Source organism: Colias philodice, chromosome 19 (genome assembly GCF_061535455.1).
Source record: "Colias philodice isolate Cphi_HAF_F1 chromosome 19, ilColPhil1 Martin Lab GWU primary, whole genome shotgun sequence".
In the NCBI taxonomy this organism is placed as follows: Eukaryota; Metazoa; Arthropoda; class Insecta; order Lepidoptera; family Pieridae; genus Colias; species Colias philodice.
This window is the reverse complement of record NC_143104.1, coordinates 8,209,136-8,236,432: the sequence shown is the minus strand read 5'-3', so window position 1 is coordinate 8,236,432 and position 27,297 is coordinate 8,209,136. Positions and strand designations below refer to the sequence as shown.

Genomic DNA, 27,297 nt, shown 5'->3' with positions numbered 1-27,297 from the left:
TTTTTAATAGATAGAGTGTTTCAAGAGGAAGGTTTATATGTATAATAACATCCATTAAATAGTGGAGAAGTACTGTTATTTTTGAGGTTTCTAATGTGATGTCGTAAAAAATTACATTTTTTCCGCTTACATTGCAAACGCAGGCTGAACCCTACGACTTTTATCAAAATAATGTACTAAGTATTATACACATTGAAAAGGTCTATAGAAAAGTCCGCGATGGTATATGTCTATCTCTTATGGATAACCCACAATAACTTTTTTTTGTCATTTACTTTTTACGACAAATAATGGCTAATTTTCGATGCGATTTTAACCAATACAGCATTAATCCTTAACCAATTAAATACCTTCAATACATTGTTCATTTAATATAGATCTATATGGGCCTTTACACCGTATGATTTAAGTGAATATTTTCGAAGATATTACAGATTTAAAAATTGCGGGACGTAGCGTTTGCGGCGCGGTACCAGCCGGCCGGCCGCCCGGCTATATACCTATTTTATACCCGTGTGCGAAGGCCGAAGACGGAGCGGGCCGCTATGTTTTTATAATTTATATACAAGCCTACAACGTTCACAGTTTTGCTGTAGTTTATTTAGTATCAGCATTGCACCCGTGCGAAGCCGGGGCGGGTCGCTAGTTAATAATAATAACTACATAATACATTATCATAGAGAAACTGAATTCATTTTCGTCACACAAACACAAACATTTTATTAAGTAGGTACCTACCAATAATACTCTACAAATCGTAGGTACCTTAAGAACGGTGCGCTCAATGTTCTAAAACACACACCTACAGGTACAACAAAGTCGCAGATTTGTCCAACAGTATCGATTTCGTTTGCCGACTCTGTGTACAAAGCTCCCTCTAAGCCGAGGTCCTGATTAATTTTTGGCTGTAAGAGGATTGCCTCACCATCTATAACGGATTTAATATCTCGCACGTAACGTAATCTTGTGATAGTGTGGATTTAGTATTGATATACGTCTGTGGATGGATAGATGAATAGTTACATTTTTTGATGTTTGATTAGGTATTTGGAAAATGCCTAAGGAAATATTCATAATAGGTAGGTATCTACTTACCTAGTTAATTATTTCTGATTTAGTAATAGATCTACTTAAATGAATGGGTCAACTAGTTAGCTAGTTTTTGTAAAGAGTAATTAGGTACGTACACTAAAAAGCTACAGTTATAGCTATAGTTAGCTATATGGAAAAAATCTAAGTGTGTCCTCCATTATTGGTATGCAACACAATATGAATAATCATTGATGCTATAGAACAGTGCCATAGCTTCAACTACGAAAAACTATCATCATAACTTCATATCAATGATCAACAGAAACAACCCAATATCGATCGGTAACTAATTGTAGTTACAACAACACGTACAAACCATACCGATTCCCGATATATACTTATAATGGAAAGGCATTTATCGAAAATATTTACATTGGTAGCAAGTCAATCGGTATCGGCTTAATTTGCGGGGAATTATGCGGCGGAGCCCGTCGGGAAATCAACTTTACATTCAATTTGCCGCGCGGCACAGATAAAAACCAATCTCTTCATTTTTACCTGCGTAGCGAGAGTAAATGTTGATGTGTTGCTGATTTCATTTAAAAAAATAAATTGTATTGAGTATTGAGCTTTGCTAAAACTTTCGATTCAGATATCTTTTTTCATTATTTTTTCCTACTATAAATTATTATAATATGTACAAACCTACTTAATTCTGGTTAGCAAAGTCCTAATTAGTAATTACGTATAAAGTTGTTTTCGGTGTAAACGTTCCATACGTGATAGCTGCTATTTTACCAGATTTTGTATTTTGTTATAGTAATTAGACAGATTAAAAAAACGTTTTTCATTTATGAGCACTGATGAAACACAGCTTTGCAAATGGCACCAAAAAAGGTGCCATTTGCAAAGCTGTGCAGTCGCGTAGGTGTCACCTCAATAGGGGGTCGTTATATCGATTTCACGGTGAAAAAGCTGTGACGACAGCAATCTGGTGCAGGCACTTAGTTGACAAGCTGTATTGTGTCCGCAAGTGCTGGCCGGGCGGAGGTATCGTTGTCGTAATCACGGCCGCGTGCCGGCAGCTCGATTCAATGAGATGAAATCACTATGCGGCTTTATGAATAATTCAGGTGCGGTCCACCTGACCCCCCACCCCTCCTCTATATGCCTTCCAGCTATCCATTGGACATTGATAAAGTTAACAACATATACGTTCATATGAAATTATATTTACATATTGTAGCATTGCAGAAATAATATTATTGCAGCTATTCAGTAGGTTCATATATTGGCTTTCGCTTTGTTGATGTATTTTGTATATTGAATGCATCGACAATCATAATTTTACCTTTGTCTATCGCTGTTTTGAAATAAATTTTGCTATATTATTGATAGGTAGATAGATGAGTACTGATATCGTATGTTAAGTGCGGTTTACGCTGGTAGATGAAACCAAAAGTTCGTACAACATTAGGAATGTTTGACAGTAAAAGACAAAAATAATATAAATTCAACAAATAATTTATTTACAACTAGTCATATTAATAAATAGAACAACTTTATAAATAAATTAAAAAGCGTCTAGTGGTGGTAGGAGACAGCTGGGGACGAGAATGAGACTTGAGTAAGGGGAGCGGCGCTGTAGGAAGGTGCGGAGTAAGCGACCTTGGCGACGGGGGCGTAGGATACGTGGGAGATGGGGGAAGAGTAGGCGACCTTGGCGACTGGAGCAGCGTAGGACACGGGGGAGCTGTAGGACACAGGTGAACTGTAGGACACAGGGGAAGCGTATGCTACCTTGGCGACGGGCGCGGCGTATGCGAGCTTAGCGACGGGAGCGGCGTACGCGATCTTGGCGGGGGCTGGCGCGGGAATGGGAGTACCCTCATAACGGACGACGGCGTTGAAGCCGGAAGCGTGGTCGGAGGTGTACTCTACGATGCGGTGGACACCGTCGGGTTGGACAAGGGAGTAAGAGCCGTGGACGGCGTCTCCGGCGCGGGACTCTTGTTGTTGCTTGATGTCACCGGTGTGCTCGTCGTGGACGGAGTATTGGAAGTCGTAGTGGGCGGGGGCTTCAGCCTCAGCGTAAGCCAGCTTGGCGACAGGCACCACGGGGACTGCGGAGGCGACCGCGGCCAGGGCGAGGACGGCGAAGAACTGTAATAAAAATATATTTTAGTATAGTGCTATTTTGGCGTAACAATGAAATCAAAGAATATGTATTGTTAACTTATTGCGTTACAAACCATTTTAAATTTCATTCATATATAATTGTACCTATTTGTTTATTATTGATTTATTTTTATGTATTAACTATAATTATTGTATTTTTTTTGTAAGTTGTTATCTTTTGTAAATTAAATAAGTATACTTAGATATGAACATTCTTTTGTTTGGATAAATTCATTGATCTCATAAATTAATTCCTTAAATTTCGCTTTACTTGAAAAGTAAAACAAATATTTAAATTTTAAATATATTTTTACCTTAGCTGCCATTGTTATTGATGTGATTGTCGAAGTTTGACTATGATTGTGTTCGCACTGCACCAGTTTTTATACTTGGCACAATCGGCAAGCATGGTGACAATTTTCGCCGGAGGCTGTAGGGCGTGCACTAATTAACCAGTTTGCGGGTGAAGGTCACTCGGAGTCACACGTAAGTAGATCGGAATGATACGAGAACACCTTGCACGACCCGCACATGTGTGACATAAGACGAATTTGATAGGCGCAGACAGGCAAGGTTGAACTTTCGAAAGCTTTTGAATAGCTATATGAGTTGTGATAATGCGCTAACAGGAAAATTTTGATTAATGTAGGGATTCTAGGAATGTAGTGACATACTTAGTAAGTAGTAGATAGTAAAGACAGAGCTTATTTTTAAAAATTATTTTATTGATGGTGCCATAGGATAATATGGTATTGAAGTTGATCCAATTGTGTAAAACTTGCCTACATCTCATAATCTTTAAAGCATACCTATTAAATTCAAATTACAATTTACAGATAATTTATCATCGTCGATTAAATCGTCTACCTACGTAGTTACCTAATTAATAAACGAACGTTAAAGTTTTATCAACCATAGCTTAAGTTACCTAAACGTTTATTTCAAGAAAAAGTTGTCAGTTTTTATTCCTGGAAGTTGGAACATCAAAAATATGAATGAATGTAATAAAAATTGTATCAACTCCATGAACATTATCGGGTAATTATGGTTAAGAATGTTAAAAAGAAAGCTGATTGCTCGGACCTTGCGACAAGTGCAATTACTTATATAAAATTTGCCCTTTAAAAAGCATGCAAACCACATCCGAAGGTTTGTATGAAAAAACAAAATACTGTGACCCTGCTGATATAATTTACTTGTTAATTTTATTTCTTACAAATCTAGTCCTGTCAATGACGAATGTGAAAAAAAAAGAATTATTAAATTTGGTGTAGTGCAACTTCTGCAGTTCAATCTTATATATAAAAATGAATCGCAAAATGTGTTGGTAAGCGCATAACTCGAGAACGGCTGAACCGATTTCGATAATTCTTTTTTTATTATATTCCTTGAAGTACGAGGATGGTTCTTATGTAGAGAAAACGTAAATATTATGTACCACGGGCGAAGCCGGGGCGGACCGCTAGTTTTAAATAAAACAATATAATACAAAACAAAAGTTAAGAGAACATAATATTATATATTTTACCTAGAGGCTACATAGTATAAAACGAAGTCTCTTTCTCTGACCCTATATCCCTATGTCGTGTATGCTTATTGGCTTTTAAAACACAGAGATACAGATTTTGATGCGGTTTTTTTAAGTAAATCTTCTTAATGCGCGTTAAGAGTACAATTTCACGGTAGCGTCACGTCATGTAGTGATGAGACGATTTTGGTATCTTTGAATTTTGTCAAAGAAGTTTCACTTCTGACACGTGTGCTCGGTACATACGCTCTTTTTTAACTAGATAGAGTGATTCTCGAGGAAGGTTTCAGTACCTATATAATTTACTATAGCTGTGCCGCGCGGTTTCACTCGCGTGGCTCCGCTCCTGTTGGCCTTAGGGTGATGATCTATAGCCTATAGACTATAGCCTTCCTCGATAAATGAGCTATCTAACACCGAAAGAATTTTTCAAATCGGACCAGTAGTTCCCGAGAGTAACGCGTTCAAACAAACAAACTCTTCAGCTTTATAATACGTGAAACTTGGTTAAGTGGGACCTGGATAAGTGAGAAACCTCCATAACTGGAACTCATGCTTGATGCTGAGGTCCCAACACTTTGGCACTGAATTACCTCTGTTAGTGGGACGAGGTAAACCTCTATATCTGGGATTTGTTCTTTCAATTTATCATCATAGTTACCTCTATAACTGAGACAGCGAGTAAATTTTATATGCATAAACCTCTGTAACTGAGATAACATTGTTTGTTTACTCATTCTTATTATACCCACAAATTCCACACGTAATTCCAAGTACGTAAGTACAAATTTTGAGCTTCAATTACCTTCAGTTTTAGTTTCGCTTTACTATCATACAGATGTTTATTTGAAAAATGTCAAAACGAAAGCTACAATCGTTATCATTACGTGAAAAACTGAAGTTAATATACCTACGTTTATGAACCTGTATTCTCACCTCTATTAATGGAACCCTCTGTAAATGAGACAGATATTTATTTATACCTGTATATCACACTGGGTAAATGGAATACCTCTATAAGTGAAACGACATTGCAGGTCCCTTGATGTCTCACTTAACCAGGTTTCACTGTATTAAGTATAGATACGAGAAGTTTAGACAAACTCTAAGCGATTGAATTTGATTGAATCACTCTACGGAATTAAAAATTTCATCGTTATTCGTTAGTGAATAAAATGAATTGATAATAATTAATAAGGTACCAATATATATCTGATACAATGGTCAAGTTTGTGGTCAAGTTCTTGCAAAAATTATGACATCGATGAAATGCCAATCTTTACTAAGTTATAAGTAGGTACATAAGCCAAATATTTTACAGTTCGAATTTACGTATTGTAACGATATATAATACCATTTTATGCCGAGCTTAAAATGTTAAGGCAATTGAAAAATTGGCAAATACACCGCAGTATACGTTAAATTCATCTATCCAGTTGAGTGTTGAAATTTACTTTAAATGCAAGTGTAACATCGTTGGATAAATCGATAAAAGCTCATAATTCAGCAGCCTTGCGTAACCTACTTATTTTGGGAGTTCGAGGTTGATTCGGAACCTTTTGGCTTATTGGAAATGAGTAAATTTTAATTAAAACGCGCTTGTTTTATTGTGCGGAATGCGTGGAATTTTTATATAATTACTTATATTTCTGCTATGTTTATTAAAGCTCTTATGATTTTTTATCGGAGTCCACAAAATATGTTATTTGTATGAGTAAATAAGAAAACCTACGTCACTGGAAGGTTTTTACGTAGCTTTTGTTATTGTTTAAACTCTACATTTTTTGTTTATGTCCCTACCTATTCTAAGTTATACCACAGTATAATAACTAGTAACTAGCGTTAGTTATACTGCTAGTTAAGTGACTACCTATTATATTTATATTATCTGTGGTCACTTTCCTAAGTAGAGGGCGGTAGAGCGAAGTCTTCTGAATTAAAGTTTCCTTTATTACCCAAGCTAAGCTTTTTTCTGTTGTAATTAAACTAGTCATGTAAGATAGTAATGGAAAAATCATTTGACATCATCATCATTATATCATTATTAGATATTTTCTAGACTGTGACGCAAAAACAATGCGTAGAGATTTATAGAATTTATGGATCTACTAGTACCTACGTCTCGTTAGTTAGAGTATATATTCTATGCTAGTATCTAAATAAAATATTACTATGACTGCATTGTTTGTATTGGAAAGTACTTACTTCGATATTATCACAATAAAATGTACTTACATGGCTCATTAAACCCATAAGAATTGACAGGTGTATTTAAGATTTGTGTAGTCGATGGTGTACAGTTACCTACAAAATTGATTTACTTTTTACACAATATAACATAATACTATCTATGCTTTCTGTAATCGATTGACATGATCATTTTAGGTCATTTTGTGTTATTAAATGCTTTTTTTTAAATATAAAGAGTTATTTAGTACATACGAACAAGAATTTTACACAAAATGAAGTGATGGTGTAATAGTTTCTGTATTAACTACCTATATCAATAAAATTGTTTTTAATGGATGTTAACTACAATGTATTTCTTTTTTAAATAATAAATATTTTTAAATTAACACATGATTGGTAAAAATATGTTCGAATTAAAGTAAAGTGTGATAAATAGATATACAAATAGATACATAATTCTTAAACAAATTTAGATTTAAAAATGCAATAGCGATTAACACTTATTCATATGGCTGTACTTAATACATTACATCACAAATATCTTTAGAAATATCGAAACAAGATCAGTAACCATAAGAGTAATTATAACTTCTTGTCTTTTAGTATAAGAGTCAGTAAATTGTATTGTACTTTGTAAGTATAAAATAAAAAAATTGTTCTTTGTCATTTTTATTTGTTTATTTTTTATTTGTGTGTTAGTCAGTTTAGTATTATGTATTCTATTTATATTTTTAGGTAAATTAACTTCAGTAATGTTTAGCGTAGGCGTAATTAAATAAATTTTAAAATACTCATTTGGTGTTTTATTTTTCTGTGTTATCTACTGCACTCTTCCTTCGAAGGTTATTCTATATTATGTTATGTACCTACTCGATCATACCTAAATCTATTACAATAATAAATAGGTAAATTTTATTATTTAATCTGTGCTTAACTATTCCTATGTTTGAGTATAATTTTTGTATTAGATTTTCAGTCGCAAGATATTTTTATAGATATAAGAATATAAGATAAACTTGCATTTATAATTATTATCGACGTTTTAAATATCTATCTCTCGGTCTAAGATAATACGAATTAACCACTGTATGCCGCATATTAACGGCATATGACAAAATATGGCCTATGGGAAAATATAAACCAGTTTTATTTCTGTGACTTCCAATTACTAAACTAATTGCAATATGTAATTTGTGAAATAATTTAAGTAGATAGAAATGAACAGTGGCGTCTTTTGCAATATTATATTTAATTTACACCTGTTTATTTTAGTCTAAATTTGTTCACAGAACCTCGATATATAAGTATAATATATATTATATATACTAATTAAATACATTTAAGAGTAAGTAATATAAACTTTAAGTATATTTTTTGAAAATTTATTTTCTTGAATAATAATAACACCATTGTACCTATCCTTTAACTACTGTAGATAAATATGATAAAAATGATCAAAAGCGAGAGACTATAGAGTCACAATTATTTAATTATTAAGCATCCTTTGTGACAAATAGGTAGCTAATAAGTATTATGGCTGCATTAATCATGTATATAATATAGGACATAGGTATGTAATGTCCTAAATATTATATTCTTATATATAAAAATGAATCGCAAAATGTGTTGGTAAGCGCATAACTCGAGAACGGCTGAACCGATTTCGATAATTCTTTTTTTAATTATATTCCTTGAAGTACGAGGATGGTTTTTAATTTTTGTGTAGAGAAAACGTAAACATGTACCACGGGCGAAGCCGGGGCGGACCGCTAGTTTTTTTATAAAATAGGTCATCAATTATAAAAACGAAATCTCCAAAATTTTTTTTGCATTGCAAAGATCATGGGTCAATTATGCGTAATAAGCAACTCAATTTACATTGCGCTGAGGATTTACAAACCTTTTAGCCAAAAAGGTCAGAGCTTATTTTAATTTATTGCACTTTTAACATTTAATCCGATTACATAAAAATGAGACGAGAGTCGAGTGCGTAAGATAATAGCAGATGCACTCTTATATCGGTTGTTAAGGTTGTTGTAAATTATATTAATATTGATATTAAAATGAAACAATGTTAGTGAATGAATGGCTTGCCTTGTATGACATAACGCGTGAACCAGTTTTTGACCTACACATGCCTGAGATTTGGTTTACAATGATCGAAGTATAAAAGCTCAGCACCGCCCGCTATCAACATCATTATCAGATAAACAACTTATCATTAAACATGGCAGCCAGAGTAAGTAGTATTTTATATTGGCTTATCTATGATAAAAGGATATTAAAATATCAGCCCTACATACGGAAGAAAGTACTTAGCACTTGTACTTTCTTTTAAGTCAAAAAAGAGTTAAAAATAATTTCAGTTGCAGTTTGTTGGGTTCAAAATATTACCCAGATTAAGAATTAGAGATTTCTATTGCATTAGGTGGATTTCCTTAAATCTGTACTGAAATAAAATGTCTGAATACTAATTTACATAAATTTCTTGCAGTTCGTCTCTTTCTTCTGCATCATCGCGGCTGCCGCTGCTCTGCCCGTAGTGCCTCTCGCTAAAGTGGCCTACGCTGAGCCCGAAGCGCCCGCCCACTACGAGTTCCAATACTCCGTACACGATGGCCAGAGCGGTGACGTCAAACAGCAGCAAGAAGCCCGCGAAGGAGACGCTGTCCACGGCTCCTACTCTCTGGTTCAGCCCGATGGTGTCCACCGCATCGTAGAGTACACCGCAGACAAGGAACACGGATTCAACGCTATCGTCCGTTATGAAGGCACCCCCATTCCCGCGCCAGCTCCCGCCAAGGTTGCCTACGCCGCACCAGTCGCCAAGTACGCTTATGCCCCCGTCGCCAAGGTCGCATACGCTGCTCCCGTCGCCAAGGTAGCATACGCTGCCCCCGTCTCCTACTCCGCCCCCTTGTCTTACGCCGCTCCAGTCGCCAAGGTTGCCGCTTACTCAGCACCTCTTGGCCACGTCACCTTCTCTTCTCCCGCCGTGTCTTACCACCACTAGAATGAATGTTGTTATCTAAATTATTTTGTTAACTATTTATTACAACTACATTAGCAATCCTATTTATGAGTTTTATTTACGAAAAGCATTGTGTAAGGAGGCGTCAAAACGACGTATCCGATATCAAAACGTTATAAACGAAGTTAGGAGGAAGCGTGTGGGTAGTGTCGGGGAATCAATTGAATTATGTAACATTATGAGGCGAGTGGCTCTTGTTACCCGGCACGTCCGCGCCCCTCCGGCTCTCTTTGACGCATTAGTCTTGACACCTATTCATTCACGTAGTTAAATTTGTGTGCAACCATTATAACTTGACCCTCGTGCTAGTCTTTAAATTTATCTGTGGCACCCCATATACACAGACTTTGCAGAATGAGATAGTCCTCAAAAGCTGGTCTCTGTGTGTCTGCACAAGTTGAAAGTAAAACGCTACATGCCATACATTAATGATTGCAGGCAAATACAAATTGACAGAACTGATAGTGAAAGTGGTTGTTAGGATAAAGCGAGGGGCTTTTAAATGTGTGATGTGAATATTTAATTTTAACTACTAACAATGCGTTACATTTTTCATCTTGAACAAGAGTACCTAAAAAATATTTTAAAAAATGTGCATACGTTGCCGTTACGAGTAGGAAGTAATATGTAGATTTAAATTAAAAAATACAAATGTTTTGGGCAATATCTAGGTATTGCAGAAAAATATTAATAATGTAGATGCAAATAATAATAAATGAGTACTGTAGTCCTACTGCCTACATAATTCATGTGTCGATGATGAATACGATTCATAACGCACTAACACATTTTCACTTTAAAGCCATATTGCATATTTGAAAAGTTTAAATAACAAACGCGACCAAATGTTTTGACGAAGTTTTTAATCCGCCCTCAAAGGGTTGCTGGCAATAATCCCGGTATTATGGGATGATGAACTATTACAACAAAGCCGTATTGTGTAATTATTATGAGAGATATTAAAGCAAATGTTACTTATATCCCCTTGCAGGGAATTAATATAGGGGTAGGTAATATCTTGTGATAAAATGACAATAAGACATATCTTGACTAAGATATAGGTAGGTACCTAGTACCTACCTACTTGTACATTTACCAAAAATGTTGGTTTCTCTATATTGGAGACTTATGAAACTCAAACTCAAACATTCATTTATTCAATTAGACTACTATTTAGTAGCACTTTCGAATCGTCATTACATAAGTATTTTTAACATTTACCACCGAAAGAAGGCACAATTAATTTAGTTTAAGTATCCTAATTTTAAAGATTGTCTTTAATCCTATCTTAAATGGAGAGATTCAGAGATGTGAGGGTAATACGACATATACATACAAATTGATTATTCTTATATTTTTCAATTCAAACAAACAGAAATAAACCATGCGTTCAGACCAAAACTTCATACCAGCCAGATTTTTCATGTAGGTACTATATGCTTTATCGTTTCCCTAGTATATTATGTTCAAGATCTATCTACCGAACAATCCAAACAAATCAATCTGAGCGTGAAATACAAAATCTGGTGCATTGTTGCAATGATAACAAGGCTTTCAATTATAACGGAACACATAAGCGAATAGATACGGCAATTACCAAGAGCAGGAAGCAGAGCGCCTGCGCCCCACCTAATTGTTTCCGTCGACTTCCCTCCCCTCCCTTCTCCCCCCTCACCACCTCCTCCATCTCCCCACATTGCTGACTAAACGATGAAATATGAAACTCAGATGTTCGATTGGTCTTTGTAAATGTTTATTGGGCTGTTTCGTCTCGGTAAAACGTTATTACCCCGCTTTACGGTGTTTAACTTGAATTACGACTTGTTACTTATATTGACGTTACATTAAAAGTACAGGGTTTCAAATTCGTATAAAATTTCCTTTCAAATGAGTTATGAGAAGTTTATCCCTGGTAAAGGCTTTGCGAGGACTAAAAAATTATTGCGCCTGTCAGCGAATCCCAAAAAATATTCAAAAGTTACTTGCATACAAAATTTAAATTCAGGTGTTGCATGTACAAATATTGAATATCATAACGAGCAGCTATTTGTAATTTGCCAACATTTTATCAATGAAGCTCTAACAATGTCAACATTTTTCGATAGCAATCCGATACGGGTCATCCGGAAGCAATCTGCATCGGACACAAAGCACAACGTTCACATTGTCCGACACACGTGCCGGCGCGTGTATGCGAGCCATGACAATTGTGCCGATGTTACGCCTTTTCGAGAGATTGCTATTTACGCTCATCAGGCGTATTATTTTTAATGGTAGCAATTTCAAACAATTTCGTTCAAGTGAAAATAAAGTATGCAAAAATGTATTCGTTAGTAAATGTATTCTATGGAAATATTAATCAATCTATCACTAATTCATCATTTTGTGAAAATGCAAATAATAATGTAACATCATTAAACAAACACGCCTAATATAAAATGAACAGTAAAGTTTATGGCTATTAATTAATATTCTCTTTGGCGAGTCCATTTAGGAGACAACGCGAATGGCAGGCAAATACAAAGTACGCAACCCTTCATTAACGTGGCTAATGATTTGCTAAACACCCCCTTACTAGGTATTCCCTCGACATCTGCTTTGTTCGAGACCAAAATCTATTTAATGATATCGTATTGCTAATTTTGGGATTAGACGCGCGTTCCGTCGGTTATTGAATTATTCCGTTTGCGGGGGCTTCTCGCTCCCCGGGGATATTTTAGTTTTGCGCAACGTTGATAAATACTTTTGATACTGGGTTTAAACGTGACAATTACCAGCCAAGATGGTAGATACTATTGTAGAGCACATTTTTGTAAGAATTCTTTGCAATATTGTTGAGCAGCTTATGCATAAGTCTGCCTGTACTACATAGTAAATCAAGAACATATCTACAAAATCGTGGCAAGTGAATTTTCGAAAATCTTTAAATGCACTTTTTTTTTCAAAAATAAGGGAATGTTTATTTTCAGCAAATTCTGCTATCTCCAGTATTTAATCTTCCCTCCAGGGCGCACACACATGCAAATATAATATCAATTATCGTACTTACAGTTAAATTCAAACGCCTTTCCGAAAGATCTTACCAGCTTAAAATTTTAAATGTGTTTCTTACCTTGCAAATCGATCCTTCGTATGCCTTTGATTATTATGTATGATTATTTTCTTACATGTCTACCTATCTGGAACTATTCGTAAGTCATTTTAAAATTGAAGCGAAACAAGTAGGTACATAGATAATTGGAAATAATCATCTTACAATTTTATAATTGATATCAATCGCTTCCAGTTTGCTTGTAATAAAAGCATTTTATTGAAAAATAAATCGAACACATTGTAGGGGCCACAGCGTTGTTTCGGTAACAGTCCAGACAAGTCGGGTCGCTTTGTGAATACATTATGGATGCACCTATTTCGTCTCGCACCTAATCACTTTGTCAACGTACACAAATAAATAAACTATTAACTAAACATTTTGCAATATAAAGAGAACTACCTAACTAGACTTTATCCGAATATTGGTCCATAGTTTGCTATGTGTGTAAATTAGTCACAAGTCGAACTTGTATTCATTATTTTACATTTTGCTAGACACAAAAGTCTTCAACAAGGTTCACAGTAAATACTCTTATATACCAACTTAAAACCCCAAGTGCTCGACTTTCCCAGTTCACTGGAGCGCATAACATCACAATGATTAATTCGCGTTTAATTCATAATTGCTATAATGGTATCCACAATAGATCCACGTCAGATTCAAGAGCCACTCAATTAAGTGGCATTCAGTGTCCCTGTTTGCGAACCGGTCGAGTGTCGACGCTCTCATTGGCTAACCACGGAGGGTAGTACCAGCTCTTAGATATATTTTTGAGGTTACTTGTCCATTATGATAGCCTTTGTTCCTAGGAAGTGGCATTGTAAACTAAGTGGAAGGAATGGTTAGTTTTGGTTGATGTAAACCGGGCTTGGATTGTGGTAATTTGAATCAGAATTGTGAAACTTGAAACAAAGAATTTCCATATTTTCAAAACTATAGTAGAGCCATTTTAATAGGCAACATTTGACAGTTCAGCAAAATTCAACAACGTAACCTAGTAACGACGACATAGAATAACATGATATTTCGTTTTGTTAGAACTGCACATTTGCTTAACTTTTTTCAATTACGATTACATATTTATAATAATAATGACCGATGCAACTAATTTTAGGATTTGATTTTACTGATAAACCATTCTAAACATAATAAACATTTTCTTATTTAAAGAACTGACGTCGCTACAATTTTGTGTCAATAAACCTTTTTTCTTTTTAAATACCAGAGACGTTACTCTAAAAATCGAAATCTGACATCTAGAATCGAATGCATTGATTACTTGGGAATAAAAATCATCATAAATTATTGACATGTGTTTCAAGTTCGATTGACAAATGTTTAAAGTCCGTATCGATTAATTCGCTTTAATCGATGTTTTTAAGCAGGTTACCACCCTATGAAGATAAAATTGATAGACGTCAAATGTTGCCTATTAAATTGGCTCAACTATAACTATAATACTATACTTATTTTCAATTGTCAATAGAATCTTACAAATTATTATACGATACTCAAAGAAAATGTAGAGCAGAGTGAAATGACAATGTTTGTAGACATTTTGGTTTGTTTACTGTGAATAGGTTATGAATTTTGTATAAAATGTTATAATATAAAGTGTTACCTACAAGTTAGAACACAGTTTTCAGACCACAGATACACAGTAGTACCTATATATCTCACAAGACCGCATCCAAAATCCATCCTACGATTTCTCTTCCAGTAGACACGACGACAACCCCTCGCAGCAACATTAATGTTATTATTTGGCAACATTTACTAAATAATTTGCTCGTTAAACGTCGGCTGATCCGCGCCCCCTCTAACTACCGTATTGTGCGAGCCCCTTGTAGCGGTGGATTCAACCAATACTGAACATTAATTACTTTCCCGTCTTTATACCGTATTTGTGGCAACATGCTCTTTTGTGTGTTATACGAAATTAATAACGGAGTAGAGGTGGATTAGAAAACTATCGCTGTCGAAGTCTTATAAGTAACGTTGATGAGTTTTTCGCTTTATTGTTATGTTTGTTACTTTTAGGGTTGCTTTCGATTTCAATAAGAATTGTATTTTCTTTATAAATGAACTGGAAATCATCAAATATATTGATGAATAATTTGATGTTTTCCGCTCTACCTCTACCAACTGTTAATGCCAAGTCAAGTGCTTTGAATAGTCAATACTCAATACATACACGTTTTACTTTACCTGAAATTAAAATACTACGCCTATTAATGCAAACGACGTAGACGAACGATTAACAACGACGATGCAAACAAAAGCTCCAAATATAACATATATTTAATACAAACGAAATATATGACTGCCATCGATATTAACGAGCGACGTCTCGTTCCAATATTCCTGTGAAAGGCACCATTTCATGCCATTGATGTCATTCCACCAAATTCGAAACTTTTCTTTTGCCGGTACATGCCTAGACTTCGTATGTAGGGCTTCACATAGCTCGCATAGGGGGTGGCTTGTACGGGGATCGGATTCTACGGTGTACAAATTAGTCCATTTGAAATACGTTTCATAAAGCTTGGGATCTTTTATAGCTTTGTACATGGCGAAGGCTAAATTATAAGGGTGCATCTCGCGCGCGTTTATATAGGAGCCGGCTGGGAGGAACCTGAAATCGGACGGCTTAGTGTAGGGTATATAGTGTGTTAGATGGATTTGATTCGTATGATACTTAAATGGGCAAAAAAATGAATAGAATAACTTCAATAGATAGTTTTCTTCCATATTAAAAAATCTACTTTATTTCTAAGTGATGAAGAAAGGATTACTTATGGTGAACTACGTTATTTTTTGCAATATGGATTAATTTAAAACTGCAAAGCAACGAATTGAATATTTTTACAGTGATTTTCTTTGTTGCAAAAATATAAGCATATCAACGTGTGATTAATTAGGAAATATCACAGAAAAATACCTGCTATAGTTAGAGCCACCATATACTATAGGGACGGCATAGTTATCGTATCCATGCAGAACTTTTTCCGTCACGTAGTCTTCAGAGAAAGAGTTTTCGAAGGCCATATAAAAGTAATAATCCCTCAACATAATGTCACAATTGTCATGGGGGCATTTATTTTGCGAGCAGCTACCATAAACATCAATTCTCAGGGCGAAATGGAATAAATGTTCTTGGAGCCTGGTTAAATATTCGTCTCTAAAGCTGTCGGCTCTGCAGTGGCTTACAAGCCAGGCTGCCGCTTTTTTCTTTTTACCTAAAATGATCTTTATCCTGCGTGACACAGGTTTGGAACTTCTCTGCCATTTTATAGAAACGCTGGGGGCTACGACGGCTCCCGTAAGATTTCGCACAATAAAGTAACTCCACACGATATCAGAATCGAGACGATATGTAAAAGTCCAATTGAAAAAGCCGTCGTCGTACGTGTTACACGCGGGGTTATTGTATGACGATTCAAGAGAATTGAAAACGTAAATTTGCGACGCCGTACGTTTACTTGGTCTGTCTTCGGTTTCTGATTCTAGGAAATTTTCACTGAAGACAATAGCATCGAATTGTAGGTAATTGAGAAGGAATTTTCTGTGACTGGTGAAATAGCAATTTGCGCGTGAACATTTTTGTGCGGTAAATATCTCCTGCGTTATGAGATGGTTTTCCTTCCAGGTTAAGACGTATTTCACATCTCCTTTCAACTTATATTCACGTCTGCGATGCATTACTGTTAGCAAACTATTAAAATTTTCGTATAAATCATTTACGTAGTGCAATAAATACACATGTGTAAAAACACACAATGATATCACTATAAAAATACATGCAATTGATTTTCTAGAAAGTCTTCTTATATTTATAAAACAAAACATTCTGTGAACTGATAAAAATTACTCTAGGAAAAAAATTAGTCTAAATTAGACAAAATATATAAAATGACATAAATATCATATTCATAAAAATTTATTTGACATAGATTTATAGAATATAAAATGCAAGACAATGCTTTATAAGTTCTTACTGATAGACGTGTAACTATTGTATTAAAAAAATGATCCTATTACTGACCTTGTGGGCTTTGGACTTATGAGAACTTCTAAAATATTCGATTACTACTTATTTCGTGGTATTATAAGTACACACTAAAAGGGAACAGAACAAACCTCTATTTTCGTTTTCGATAAATTGGGACATATGTATTGCAACAACGAAGTCGACCGGATACACTATCGGAAAAGATGTGCTAATCTCCATTATTTCGCGTGAGAGTTTGACCCAGATATAGGCCTTTTGTATCTAGGTGGGCATCCCAATTGAAGTGTAGACAACCTGACAATGGTCTTTAACATTCGACTAATCCGAGATTAAGATTCTATCAGTGCAGGACTCGATAAACACTTCACAAGCAAACACAATTCATGATGTGGTCGAGGAGCTAGTTACGTTTTGTTGTTGATTTATTTTTATAGAGATTTAAAAGGTTGATTATTTTTAAGAACTGAAATGGCAGGTTTTAAACTTTCCACCATTTATCAAAATGCACATATTATACATGTGTATAGTACCTACTTTGGTATAGATACAAAACTAAGAATTAGGTAGGCTAAGTAGGTAGGTACCTAATTAAAAACTTAAGACACATTTATTTTAATTGAAAATTAAATTAATGTAGGTAGGTACCTACATTAAATAGGTATTTATTTACAAATTTTAATTTAGTCCTCAACAATTTCCTAGTTTATGACAAGGAGTTATTACAAAATACGTTGTAAGTATAATAATTATAGTATCAGAAAATGAATCGACAAAGTATCTAACACTCAGAATGAAATTGTATTCACAATTCCATCACCAACTCCTACACTCTTTGAAGTACAGTTACTTTTGAGTGTTGAAAAAATACTGACCATCATTGACGGGCCGTCATCGAAGAGATTTATGTATTGTGTTCAAAATATACAGTTATTGTTGGCAAAATATACATTGTTGGAGCGTGCGCCCAATGGACGGACAAAGCACTTGTAATTGAATTAAAATCGCCTAAGATGTTGGTGTGAAATTGGAGCGATCGCGCAGATGTAGTATGATTTTCAGAATTTAGCGGATTTCGTGATAATTTATTTATAGAATGCTGGCACCTGGGGTAATGTATAACACCTATACTTGTGGTCAGTATTTTTTTCATAAGTAGATTGTAGGTACCTGCAGTAGAAATCATACGTTGAAGAAAAAAAATGAGATACGTTTCCTTCACCGGGGGCGGCATAATATTATTCGGTAATTCTTCATTGCAAATTCATCTGATAAATATACGAGTACCTACCAGCTTTTAATAATATGAAAATTTAATTATTGACGAACAACTTTTTTACATCATAAAACAGCAACATTAATGTCCAAGTTCCAACACTTAACAAAAAATCACCACTAATTTGACTGTCAGCAAAATAGTCAAAGTTACATTTAAATGTGAAACAGAAAAACGAAACAAAGCGCTTCCCAAGGGTTAGAATTTAAGCTGTTTAAATATTTATGCACTATTTACGTATTGACAAAACAGAATAATTCGAGTGCGAGTCACAATGGATTGTATTGTTCCACCAAATGTTTTTATTTCACGAGCTTCCGTGGTCGAATGAGAATAATTCTGTGGATTTAAAGAGCCATTGTAACTCATTGAACTGCACCAATGAGGGTGCTTGTCATTTCTTTCTATTTAGCGCATTATCGATACATTTATGTTGAGCATTTAATCGGATGTGTAATTTTGACACGTATTGATTAATTTATTATGTGCACATTGAATTGTTAATTATATTAAAATCCCCTTGTAAGTCTTCATTAGTATTGTTATAACGAAGTTTTAATTTGGCGTGATTTTGATCATATTATATTATTATGTAGTATTTGATATGAAAACCTAATCATTATTTTCCGATAATTCCCTATTTTACTAACTTCTCATCAATCGTTATATTTCAAAGATAAAGCATAAATATGAAACTCACATTAAAAAATCATTACCACTCACAAAATAAATAACTTACATGAACCCATACCAAAATATAAGCAATTGTCAATCCGACCACAGTAGCCAAACATTTGTGGTCCTTAACCAGTAGCGAAGTTGGCTTACAAAGGAACGGAAGCAAGTAATCCACTTAGCGTCACTTAATCCTGGCCTGTCATTGTTGGTCGAGTGCTTAATTCGATCAGCCTGCGCTACATTATTCATACGGAAATGTATTGCTACGATACGGCTGTGATTTGTTTTACTGTGGCCACGGGTTTTTTGTTGCGAATTAATTGTGGGATTGTTTTTATGGAACGTAAATTGATTCATATTTGAACAATGAAGTATGAACGTCATGAAGTTCGTGTTTTGTGTGGATATTTTTCCTCATTAATGTTACTAGTTACTACTAGTTGCCTTATTGTACCTATATTTGAAATTTGTAGATAGCTCGATAGTCTGAGGCCATGATATATATGGTAAATAGTCAACCATCTGACTCTCTTATTGCACGCCTCATAAGCGAAGCGTTGAGGTGGGTACTACTGTCACTTCGCGCAAAACATCTGATTTTTCAAACTTAAAATGTCTTTATGTATCATACATTGCACTTGTAAGATAATACATACACACACATATTAAGAAAAAACACTATTTTTAACGTTCATGATATTTTTGATGTCATTTTTGTTATTTAAACTAGTTAAAAAACAGTTTAAAAAAGTTCTGTCTTGGACGTCCGTGTGTCTGTATGTGCGGATCCTTTTTCTTGTTAACACGATAGCGACCGAAATACTTTACTAATCGAGTCTTTTTTTTTCTCTTACGCTTGAGTATGCTCAGGAATAGAACCCTTTCATTTCTCAGGGTCTGATTCGATGTGGTTTAATTGTTATTAAATAAACAAAAATAATAATTAATAAATATTTATTAAAAAAAAATTATGAGGCGTGCACTTTTGGATTTTCCAAATTATTTCAATTTGAAGTCAAAGTATAGAGTTGTAGCACCATAACCTAATTGAAATTCTATCTTTACATACCTACAGATAAAAAATTACATGGCAATTGAAATAAGATTGAGTACCTAGCTTAGTCCTATGAAAAAGTAATTATTTAGGTAAGATAAGGTAAAGATATAAAGAGTAGGTAGATAGAGGTAGAGTCATCGCTATTTTATTATTCGTTTAGTTCAAATAAGACAAATCTTACGTTGCTTAAAGTTAATTTAAACAGGCAGTTGCTAAAGAGAACTATATCAATATAAAGTATGAACTAGGTACTAACTATAAGAAGGTAATTTGTCCCTCAGTTGTAACTTTGTAGTTAGCACTTAATATTTTCATATCTTACAGAAGCTTTCGTCAAATTCCATCAGGGAACAAAGCGAAAAATATGACAATGTTATATCTTAAGCACGTATCTTCAACTTACAATCCATATCTCCAATCTCACTGAGATAAAGGGATCCTTTAAAAAAATATTTATTGTGTTTACACAAACGTAGGTGGTAATACGAGCACTTATTCAAAATATTAACTCGTAAAGGGGACGTCATTCTTCACGATAACTCGAAAAAAACACTTAATAATATTATTGGGTTCTAATTTCGTTTGTTAATCGTTACTATAAAAGTGTCAGGGGATTACAATAGAGGTAGCACCATTCAGTTGCGATATAGGGCGCTAGGAACGTATTATTGTAAAAATCCCTTCAAAAATAGATCTTATTGCAATGCCAGAAGCGTTAATTTATTCAAAGTTTCGTGATAAACGCTTGTTCAAGTGTCGCAATGGATTTATTAATCAGTTTTTGTGGGATTTGGATTCTAAGAATGTATTATTGGCTTAAGAGGTTATTTTAGGGCCTAATAAAATATTTATTTTCAAATTGGCCACGACAATTTTATTAAAGTTTATTTATTTAAAAATTAAAATGCTTATTATTTTTCTTTTCATCACCAATGATTTCAATAAGTACCTATACCTACTCAATATTGCCTACACTTCACAATACCCACGTACCCTCTAGGTATTCTTTGTAAGCAGAATGTGTTTTGATATTTCAGTTATGCATTAAAAATATACACGAAGCATCCTACACATTACGCCAATATGAAATTTCCACACTCGCGAAAACATTTCGATTTCCAAGAAAAAGTTGTTCATAAACATAGGAAAGTCGCGAGAAAGCGGCGGCAGCGCGCCGGTCGATTTACATAAAATTAACATGGACGCCGCGCGCCAGCAGTTAATACCTCCTTTGTGACGCCAAAATATTTTGCGAACAGTTTTCCACACAAAGTCTGTAATTCAATATACAAGCGGGCGGCATTTAACAAGAAAGCTATTTACATTCTAAATTTTACGCTGAAGTTTCAGCTTTGAGCTTAATTTGATGTCGCTTTTATGTTCGCTTGTAACGCTTTTCTAAATATTTCGTTTACATTTTGTTTATGTCTCGTGGTAAATAATTTTCGATGTGTTTTTTAAATGTTATTTAACCGTTTTTTGTTCATAGTAGACATATTATGTAATTATGTGAGTATGAAACAACGTATGAAATGAGGAAGAGTCATTGTCGTAGAGTAAAGTCTACGACCTACCTACGTAGAGGCGGCACGTGCGTTGTCTTGGGCGCTCGGCAACTTATGATTAGTTGACCAACAAATCTGGTAATATGTGAGATTAGGGATGTTACGACACCGATATATCGGCCGATATAATCGGCAAGCCGATATATCGGTATCGCCGATAATAAAACAACCGATACCGATATAGAGAAACAAAATTACAGATCTTTTATTTTTTATGCCTGTATATCTGTATTATATTTTCCATTTAAAATAAATTCCACTGCAATAATCATACTTTATACAATATGTTTACCACCACGGATGTTATTATTTCTGCCCAACAATAAATCGTATGTACAACTAGGTACAGTTACATAAACAATGCAAATACAGAACAAACCGTGGGCCGTACTGTCGCGCACAAAATTTATTGCCACGGTTGTAGGGTACAGTCGGTACAGTCGAGTACAATGGGTTCGGGAGCGGTGGGCGGAGCGGCCCGCCTCCGTCTTGCGGCCTCGGCAATTAGAACAACAATGAAACTCGGCTTGAAATAAATCAATCTGCATAAATTCAAAACGGTCTAATTTCGAATCTGTGTGATCTGGATGTATTGATTTGTTTGGGATGGTACATATTTGGAAATAGAGCGGTTAAGAATTCATGCTTGACTTTAAAAGCTTTTAATGAGAGCTTTTAAAGTCAAAAATAATAAAAGCTCTCATTAGAAGCTTTTTATGTCAAACATTGAAAGCTTTTATATGAGAGCTTTTTAAACTATTTTTGCTTACAGGTAATAGATTTTTAGTAACTAGAACAGTATTATTTTCACAATTGAATGATATATTTTATCATGTTGAATATTTTTCTTACATAATTTTTTTTGAACACCATCATAATTCGTAGCTTACCTATAAAAACTTCCCGATGGATATTTTTAATGAAAGAACCTACCTAATTTTAATCAATTATTTAAAACACTTATGAATAATTTGGTTTCAAATGAAACCTAGTTTTTGACATAGAAATTGCAGTAGGAGCCTGGTATGGCATATTCTCTATGATTAAAACTATCTTCTGAGGTTTCATTTGTTTGGTATAACTTACTATTCGCATAAAATGACCTCCGGGTCTCGGCTAGTACCTACCTACCTACTTACCTATAGCAAGATTGGGCCCTATTTGGCATGAGGCGCCAAAGAAAGCTCCTTGCGTTTATTATTTTGTTCAGCAATGATAACTTTATGTACCTACAGAACATTTTTCTTTAAGCATCGGTTGAAGATTTAACAATATTCTTATAATGTGTACCTAAACTATAAACGAAAATATTATAATAGCGTGAAAATAATATCCTGCTCTACATTTTTCCTACTCTAGGGCCGAGGGATGTTGTAGGTACCTATAGGTAAGTATTACTGCATTAATCTTCTTATATATAAAAATGAATCGCAAAATGTGTTGGTAAGCGCATAGCTCGAGAACGGCTGAACCGATTTCGATAATTCTTTTTTTATTATATTCCTTGAAGTACGAGGATGGTTCTTATGTAGAGAAAACGTAAACATGTACCACGGGCGAAGCCGGGGCGGACCGCTAGTCAATTATAAGACTGCATTATGGGTCAATCCGTTTTAATTTATGACCTTATCACATGAGTGATTATAAATAGACAACCGAGTGATTACAATCTATAATCTTCATCAACAAACTTTTATTTTGGAATAAATTTACTATACATTATAGGTATTTAAATATATTTTAGTATCGAGTAGTCTGTTGTTGCCTTTAAATTAGAATTCGTGCAGCGTGCCGCGCGTTCGCGTTGTTTGCCGATCAATTCGTTTGTTTTACGTCACCGGGAGACGTGATGCGACCAATCAATTGAAAACACACATTTGTATGAAAATACACGGCAAATAAAGGAAATACAAGAAGCGTGGAGTAATTTTGTTTTGTACATTTTTTACTGTAGGTAGGTACTTATGAGGCTTATAGTTGGTAACTATGTACCTAAGTACTTATTTTGAACATACCTACGGAATTCCCTAATCACTGTTAATAAGCAGGAAAGATACTAAGATTAATTTGTATCCCAAGAAGAACTCATAGAGATAATAATTAATATCTGCTCATTATGAGTCTCTATCGCTCTACATCTATTGGGTTTGTATTTTGTAACGTGTAAAAACCAAACGAATTAAAGAAAGAAGAGTGAAACCGTGTAGAAACCTCGTAATAAGTATGTTATTTTTTGTCTCTGAAAAAAAAACGCAAGAAAAACTTACGCAACGCAAGAAATTATTTTAAATTATAACACTATGAATGAAATTTGAATTCGCAAGAAATAAACATAAAAAAGTTATCCAACCAAACATAATAAGTAATTTTATAAAATAATTTTCAAATGTAAACAAAAATGTCGATTGCTACCAATCTAGCTGTATACTTAACAAATGGGTAAATATTTCCTGTAATTTCCTTTTTCCGAAACATTGCTTCACAAAGCGAAAGGAGACACAAACAAGATGGCGTATTTAAATGGGCGGCGACGTCATTGTTGGCGCGAAACGCTCGTTCGTTCTGCTCTGCTCGCACTCGCAATGAAAGCTCTTTATTTTCATTCCCTAAACATAGTGTGCACAACGCTTTATGAGTAAATTATTGCTAAAGAAATGTGAGCTTTACTAATTTTGCATCAGCGTTTATTTTTGGTCGACGAGCTGTCTACAGATTATGTCACATGTGAAACTGTTGCACATTCCTCTATCCTTTTCACACTCGTAGAATCAAATCTATTTTTATATAGACATCTCCCTCTCGCGCACCTCCTGAGAAGTAATGTGTTATTGCTTGTTGTGATATCTTCAAAATAACAGGGAAGTACTCGGTACGAAGTTGTCATTTGTAACGGTTTCAAGTAGCGACAGCAAAAAAAGTGATGCATTTTTTTCAGTTATATCAAATGTTCAAATCAATCACACTTGGGTTATGCAGTGGTGGAAAAGATTATAACATGCTTCGTGAGTAGATAATGTAGGAAAATTAAAATAAAGTAGGTATGGGTAGAAAAGGTCTAGGATTAACATAATAACTTCTAGTTTAGGTTGGTACTTAATAACCAATTTTTTATGTTTTTAACGTGTAAATATGTAGTTACCTAATTTCGCCTCACAAAGATTAAACTTAATCATCTTAATGGTACTTAGTTAGCAAATTATTTGAATTGGAGCGTGGTTGCCTTACTTAGGTAGATTTGTATTTTTAAATTTCTTGAAAATAATAGGTTGGTAGGGACCTACTTAATTGGGATAGATATGAAGAATATGCAAAATTGATTAATTTGATTTTATTTACCTAGGAAAGTACCTACATACCTACAAATCGGATCGAATGGAATGTTGTTAACTAAATTTAAGTTTTAGTTTTATACTAGATCTAATTACCTATAGGTACCTAGATACAATTTAAAAGAGTACCTACCTATAGGTATCGATAATATTATTGTTGATGAATTAATAAAATAGATAGGTAGGTAGGTACCTAGGTTCTTTAAAAATGATGAATTCGTCGTTGTCCGGCGTATTTACAACAGCCTATAAAAAAATTACGTATGTAAAAATGTTGTTCATATTTTGATAAGTAGATACTAAAACTAACTTAGGTACCTACCTAACGTACCTACGTACAGTGAAACTTTAATTATATAAACTGGAAATCATAACGCGATCAGTAAACACATGGACTTTATTTTAATAAACAAATAAAATACTTTTTTACTTTTAAAAATCTCACCTTTGTATACTTACAAATGTCATTGCGCGCAGTACCGCAGACTTAAGGCAGGGTGCGTGGAGTTGCAAAGCCGTCGGAGTGGGGCGTCGCTAAACAAAAACACGTATACAAGGAGCGGGCTGGCGGTGATTGGCTAGCCGGGCCCGCCCCCGCCCCCTCTCACGCCGGGGCCCGCAGCGCGAGCCAGCCCGCCGCCAGACCCGCATTCGTGCACTGACACTCACCGCGAACATGTGCAGCGGAGCCGAGGGAGGCCCGTGGCCGCTTGGCAAAGACGCGCCCGCAGTTACCGCCGCCGCGATCGACCACTACCGACTTCAACTCTACAACTATGCAGTCGCTGAAAGACTCCGATTATATCCACCATCAGTCGCCCCATGCTATGGGCCTTATGGACCTAGATTGGCATTATCCATGTCACTCCTGCAACAACGCGCTCTACAACCTGAAGAACCGAAACCGCAGCACAGTTACATCGGCCTTATTGCTATGGCCATCTTGAGCTCGCCGGATCATAAACTTGTTTTATCTGACATTTATCAGCATATTCTAGACAATTATCCATACTTCCGCTCCCGTGGACCGGGATGGAGGAACTCGATTCGACATAACTTATCGCTAAATGACTGTTTCGTGAAGGCCGGACGATCTGCAAATGGCAAAGGCCACTATTGGGCGATTCATCCAGCTAATATAGAAGACTTTCGTAAGGGTGACTTCCGGAGGCGCAAAGCTCAGCGCAAAGTACGGAAACACATGGGACTAGCGGTCGATGATGACGGAGAAGATTCTCCATCGCCGCCACCACAATCTCCTCCACCAACGGCATTGCCTTTACCGTTTTGGGGCGGCGGGCGAGTTCCAGCCGGAGTTCCGACGCGGAAGAGGCAGTTTGATGTGGCATCTCTACTTGCACCTGATGATGCTCCGGAAAAAAGAGCTCGGCGAGATAGCAGTTGTGAGGAAGAAGTTGAAGAAGATATAGATGTAGTCGCCAGTGATCAAGAGGATGTGAGATCCGGAGAAGATGAGACCCGCGCGCCGCTAGCGCCGACGGCTCATTACCCGCTGCTCGGCGGGTGGTGGCCGGCGCTCGACCCCGCTCTACTGCAGCAATTAAGGCGACACACATCATCAGCCGTGTCGCCAGCACCTCCTAGTCCATCTGACCAGCAACGGCCGCCTGATGTCAAACATGAAATGGTCTAAATATTTATCCGTGATTTCTAGTGTTTATAGCGAATGTACAGTATGTGAATAGTGAACCAATATATTATGAACGTTAGCTCTATCTGTGTCACACGTCCTTCCGTGTTCTAGACTCTAGTGATCCTTGATTTATACAGACTATAATATAAATCCAAATTTGTGTCTTAGAACCCCTCATATTTTTTGTAAATATTATGTTGTAACATATTGTAAAGTTAAGCCAGAAGATGCTACTTGCCACGTTTTATGAATATTCTAGCACATTCCAATAAAATTAAAATCTAGTGTTATTTTTAAATGAAGTCTGAAAACGACCAAGCCTCTGTAAATAGTAGTAGCTAATATTTTATCTGTACATAATGTGAAGTTGTCTACTCGTTGTTGTTATGATAACGTGAAACTTATGTTGTTACTTAGTAGAAATCTTATATATAAAAATGAATCGCAAAATGTGTTGGTAAGCGCATAACTCGAGAACGGCTGAACCGATTTCGATAATTCTTTTTTTATTATATTCCTTGAAGTACGAGGATGGTTCTTATGTAGAGAAAACGTAAACATGTACCACGGGCGAAACCGGGGCGGACCGCTAGTACGATATAAAATTAAGACGAGTCTATAAAACTGAAATAAATAGTAAATATCAAATGAATAACTATTTTTATTTCCGATTGAG

General features: G+C 35.3%; 4 protein-coding genes across 4 annotated transcripts; 2 read left to right on the top strand and 2 right to left on the bottom strand.

Moving 5' to 3' along the window:
* Positions 1 to 2,535: 2,535 nt before the first annotated feature.
* Positions 2,536 to 3,620, bottom strand: LOC149480076 (cuticle protein-like). Its single transcript, XM_089707127.1, has 2 exons — positions 3,525 to 3,620; positions 2,536 to 3,195 (listed from the first exon to the last, which is right to left on the bottom strand). Exons 1-2 carry the CDS (start codon positions 3,534 to 3,536, stop codon positions 2,617 to 2,619), a joined length of 591 nt encoding a protein of 196 aa, XP_089563253.1. The 5' UTR covers positions 3,537 to 3,620; the 3' UTR covers positions 2,536 to 2,616.
* Positions 3,621 to 9,125: 5,505 nt separating this feature from the next.
* On the top strand, positions 9,126 to 10,003 carry LOC149480075 (larval cuticle protein A2B-like). The gene is made up of 2 exons (XM_089707131.1): positions 9,126 to 9,167; positions 9,423 to 10,003. The coding sequence occupies exons 1-2, from the start codon at positions 9,156 to 9,158 to the stop codon at positions 9,939 to 9,941; spliced, it is 531 nt and encodes a 176-aa protein (XP_089563257.1). The 5' UTR covers positions 9,126 to 9,155; the 3' UTR covers positions 9,942 to 10,003.
* A 5,351-nt stretch (positions 10,004 to 15,354) lies between these two features.
* On the bottom strand, positions 15,355 to 16,755 carry LOC149480074 (lewis-type alpha-(1,3)-fucosyltransferase-like). The gene is made up of 2 exons (XM_089707658.1): positions 15,995 to 16,755; positions 15,355 to 15,688 (listed from the first exon to the last, which is right to left on the bottom strand). The coding sequence occupies exons 1-2, from the start codon at positions 16,753 to 16,755 to the stop codon at positions 15,355 to 15,357; spliced, it is 1,095 nt and encodes a 364-aa protein (XP_089563784.1).
* An 8,888-nt stretch (positions 16,756 to 25,643) lies between these two features.
* Positions 25,644 to 27,050, top strand: fd102C (forkhead domain 102C). Its single transcript, XM_089707492.1, has one exon. The coding sequence runs from the start codon at positions 25,644 to 25,646 to the stop codon at positions 26,619 to 26,621; it is 978 nt and encodes a 325-aa protein (XP_089563618.1). The 3' UTR covers positions 26,622 to 27,050.
* Positions 27,051 to 27,297: the final 247 nt, after the last annotated feature.

Excerpts from the sequence above, each read along its gene's own strand:
- fd102C (XM_089707492.1), top strand. The coding sequence starts at position 25,644 with ATGTGCAGCGGAGCCGAGGGAGGCCCGTGGCCGCTTGGCAAAGACGCG.
- LOC149480074 (XM_089707658.1), bottom strand. The coding sequence starts at position 16,755 with ATGCATCGCAGACGTGAATATAAGTTGAAAGGAGATGTGAAATACGTC. Across the intron at positions 15,689-15,994 it reads GGTGGCTCTAACTATAGCAG|GTTCCTCCCAGCCGGCTCCT; the intron begins GTATTTTTCTGT and ends GTCCGATTTCAG.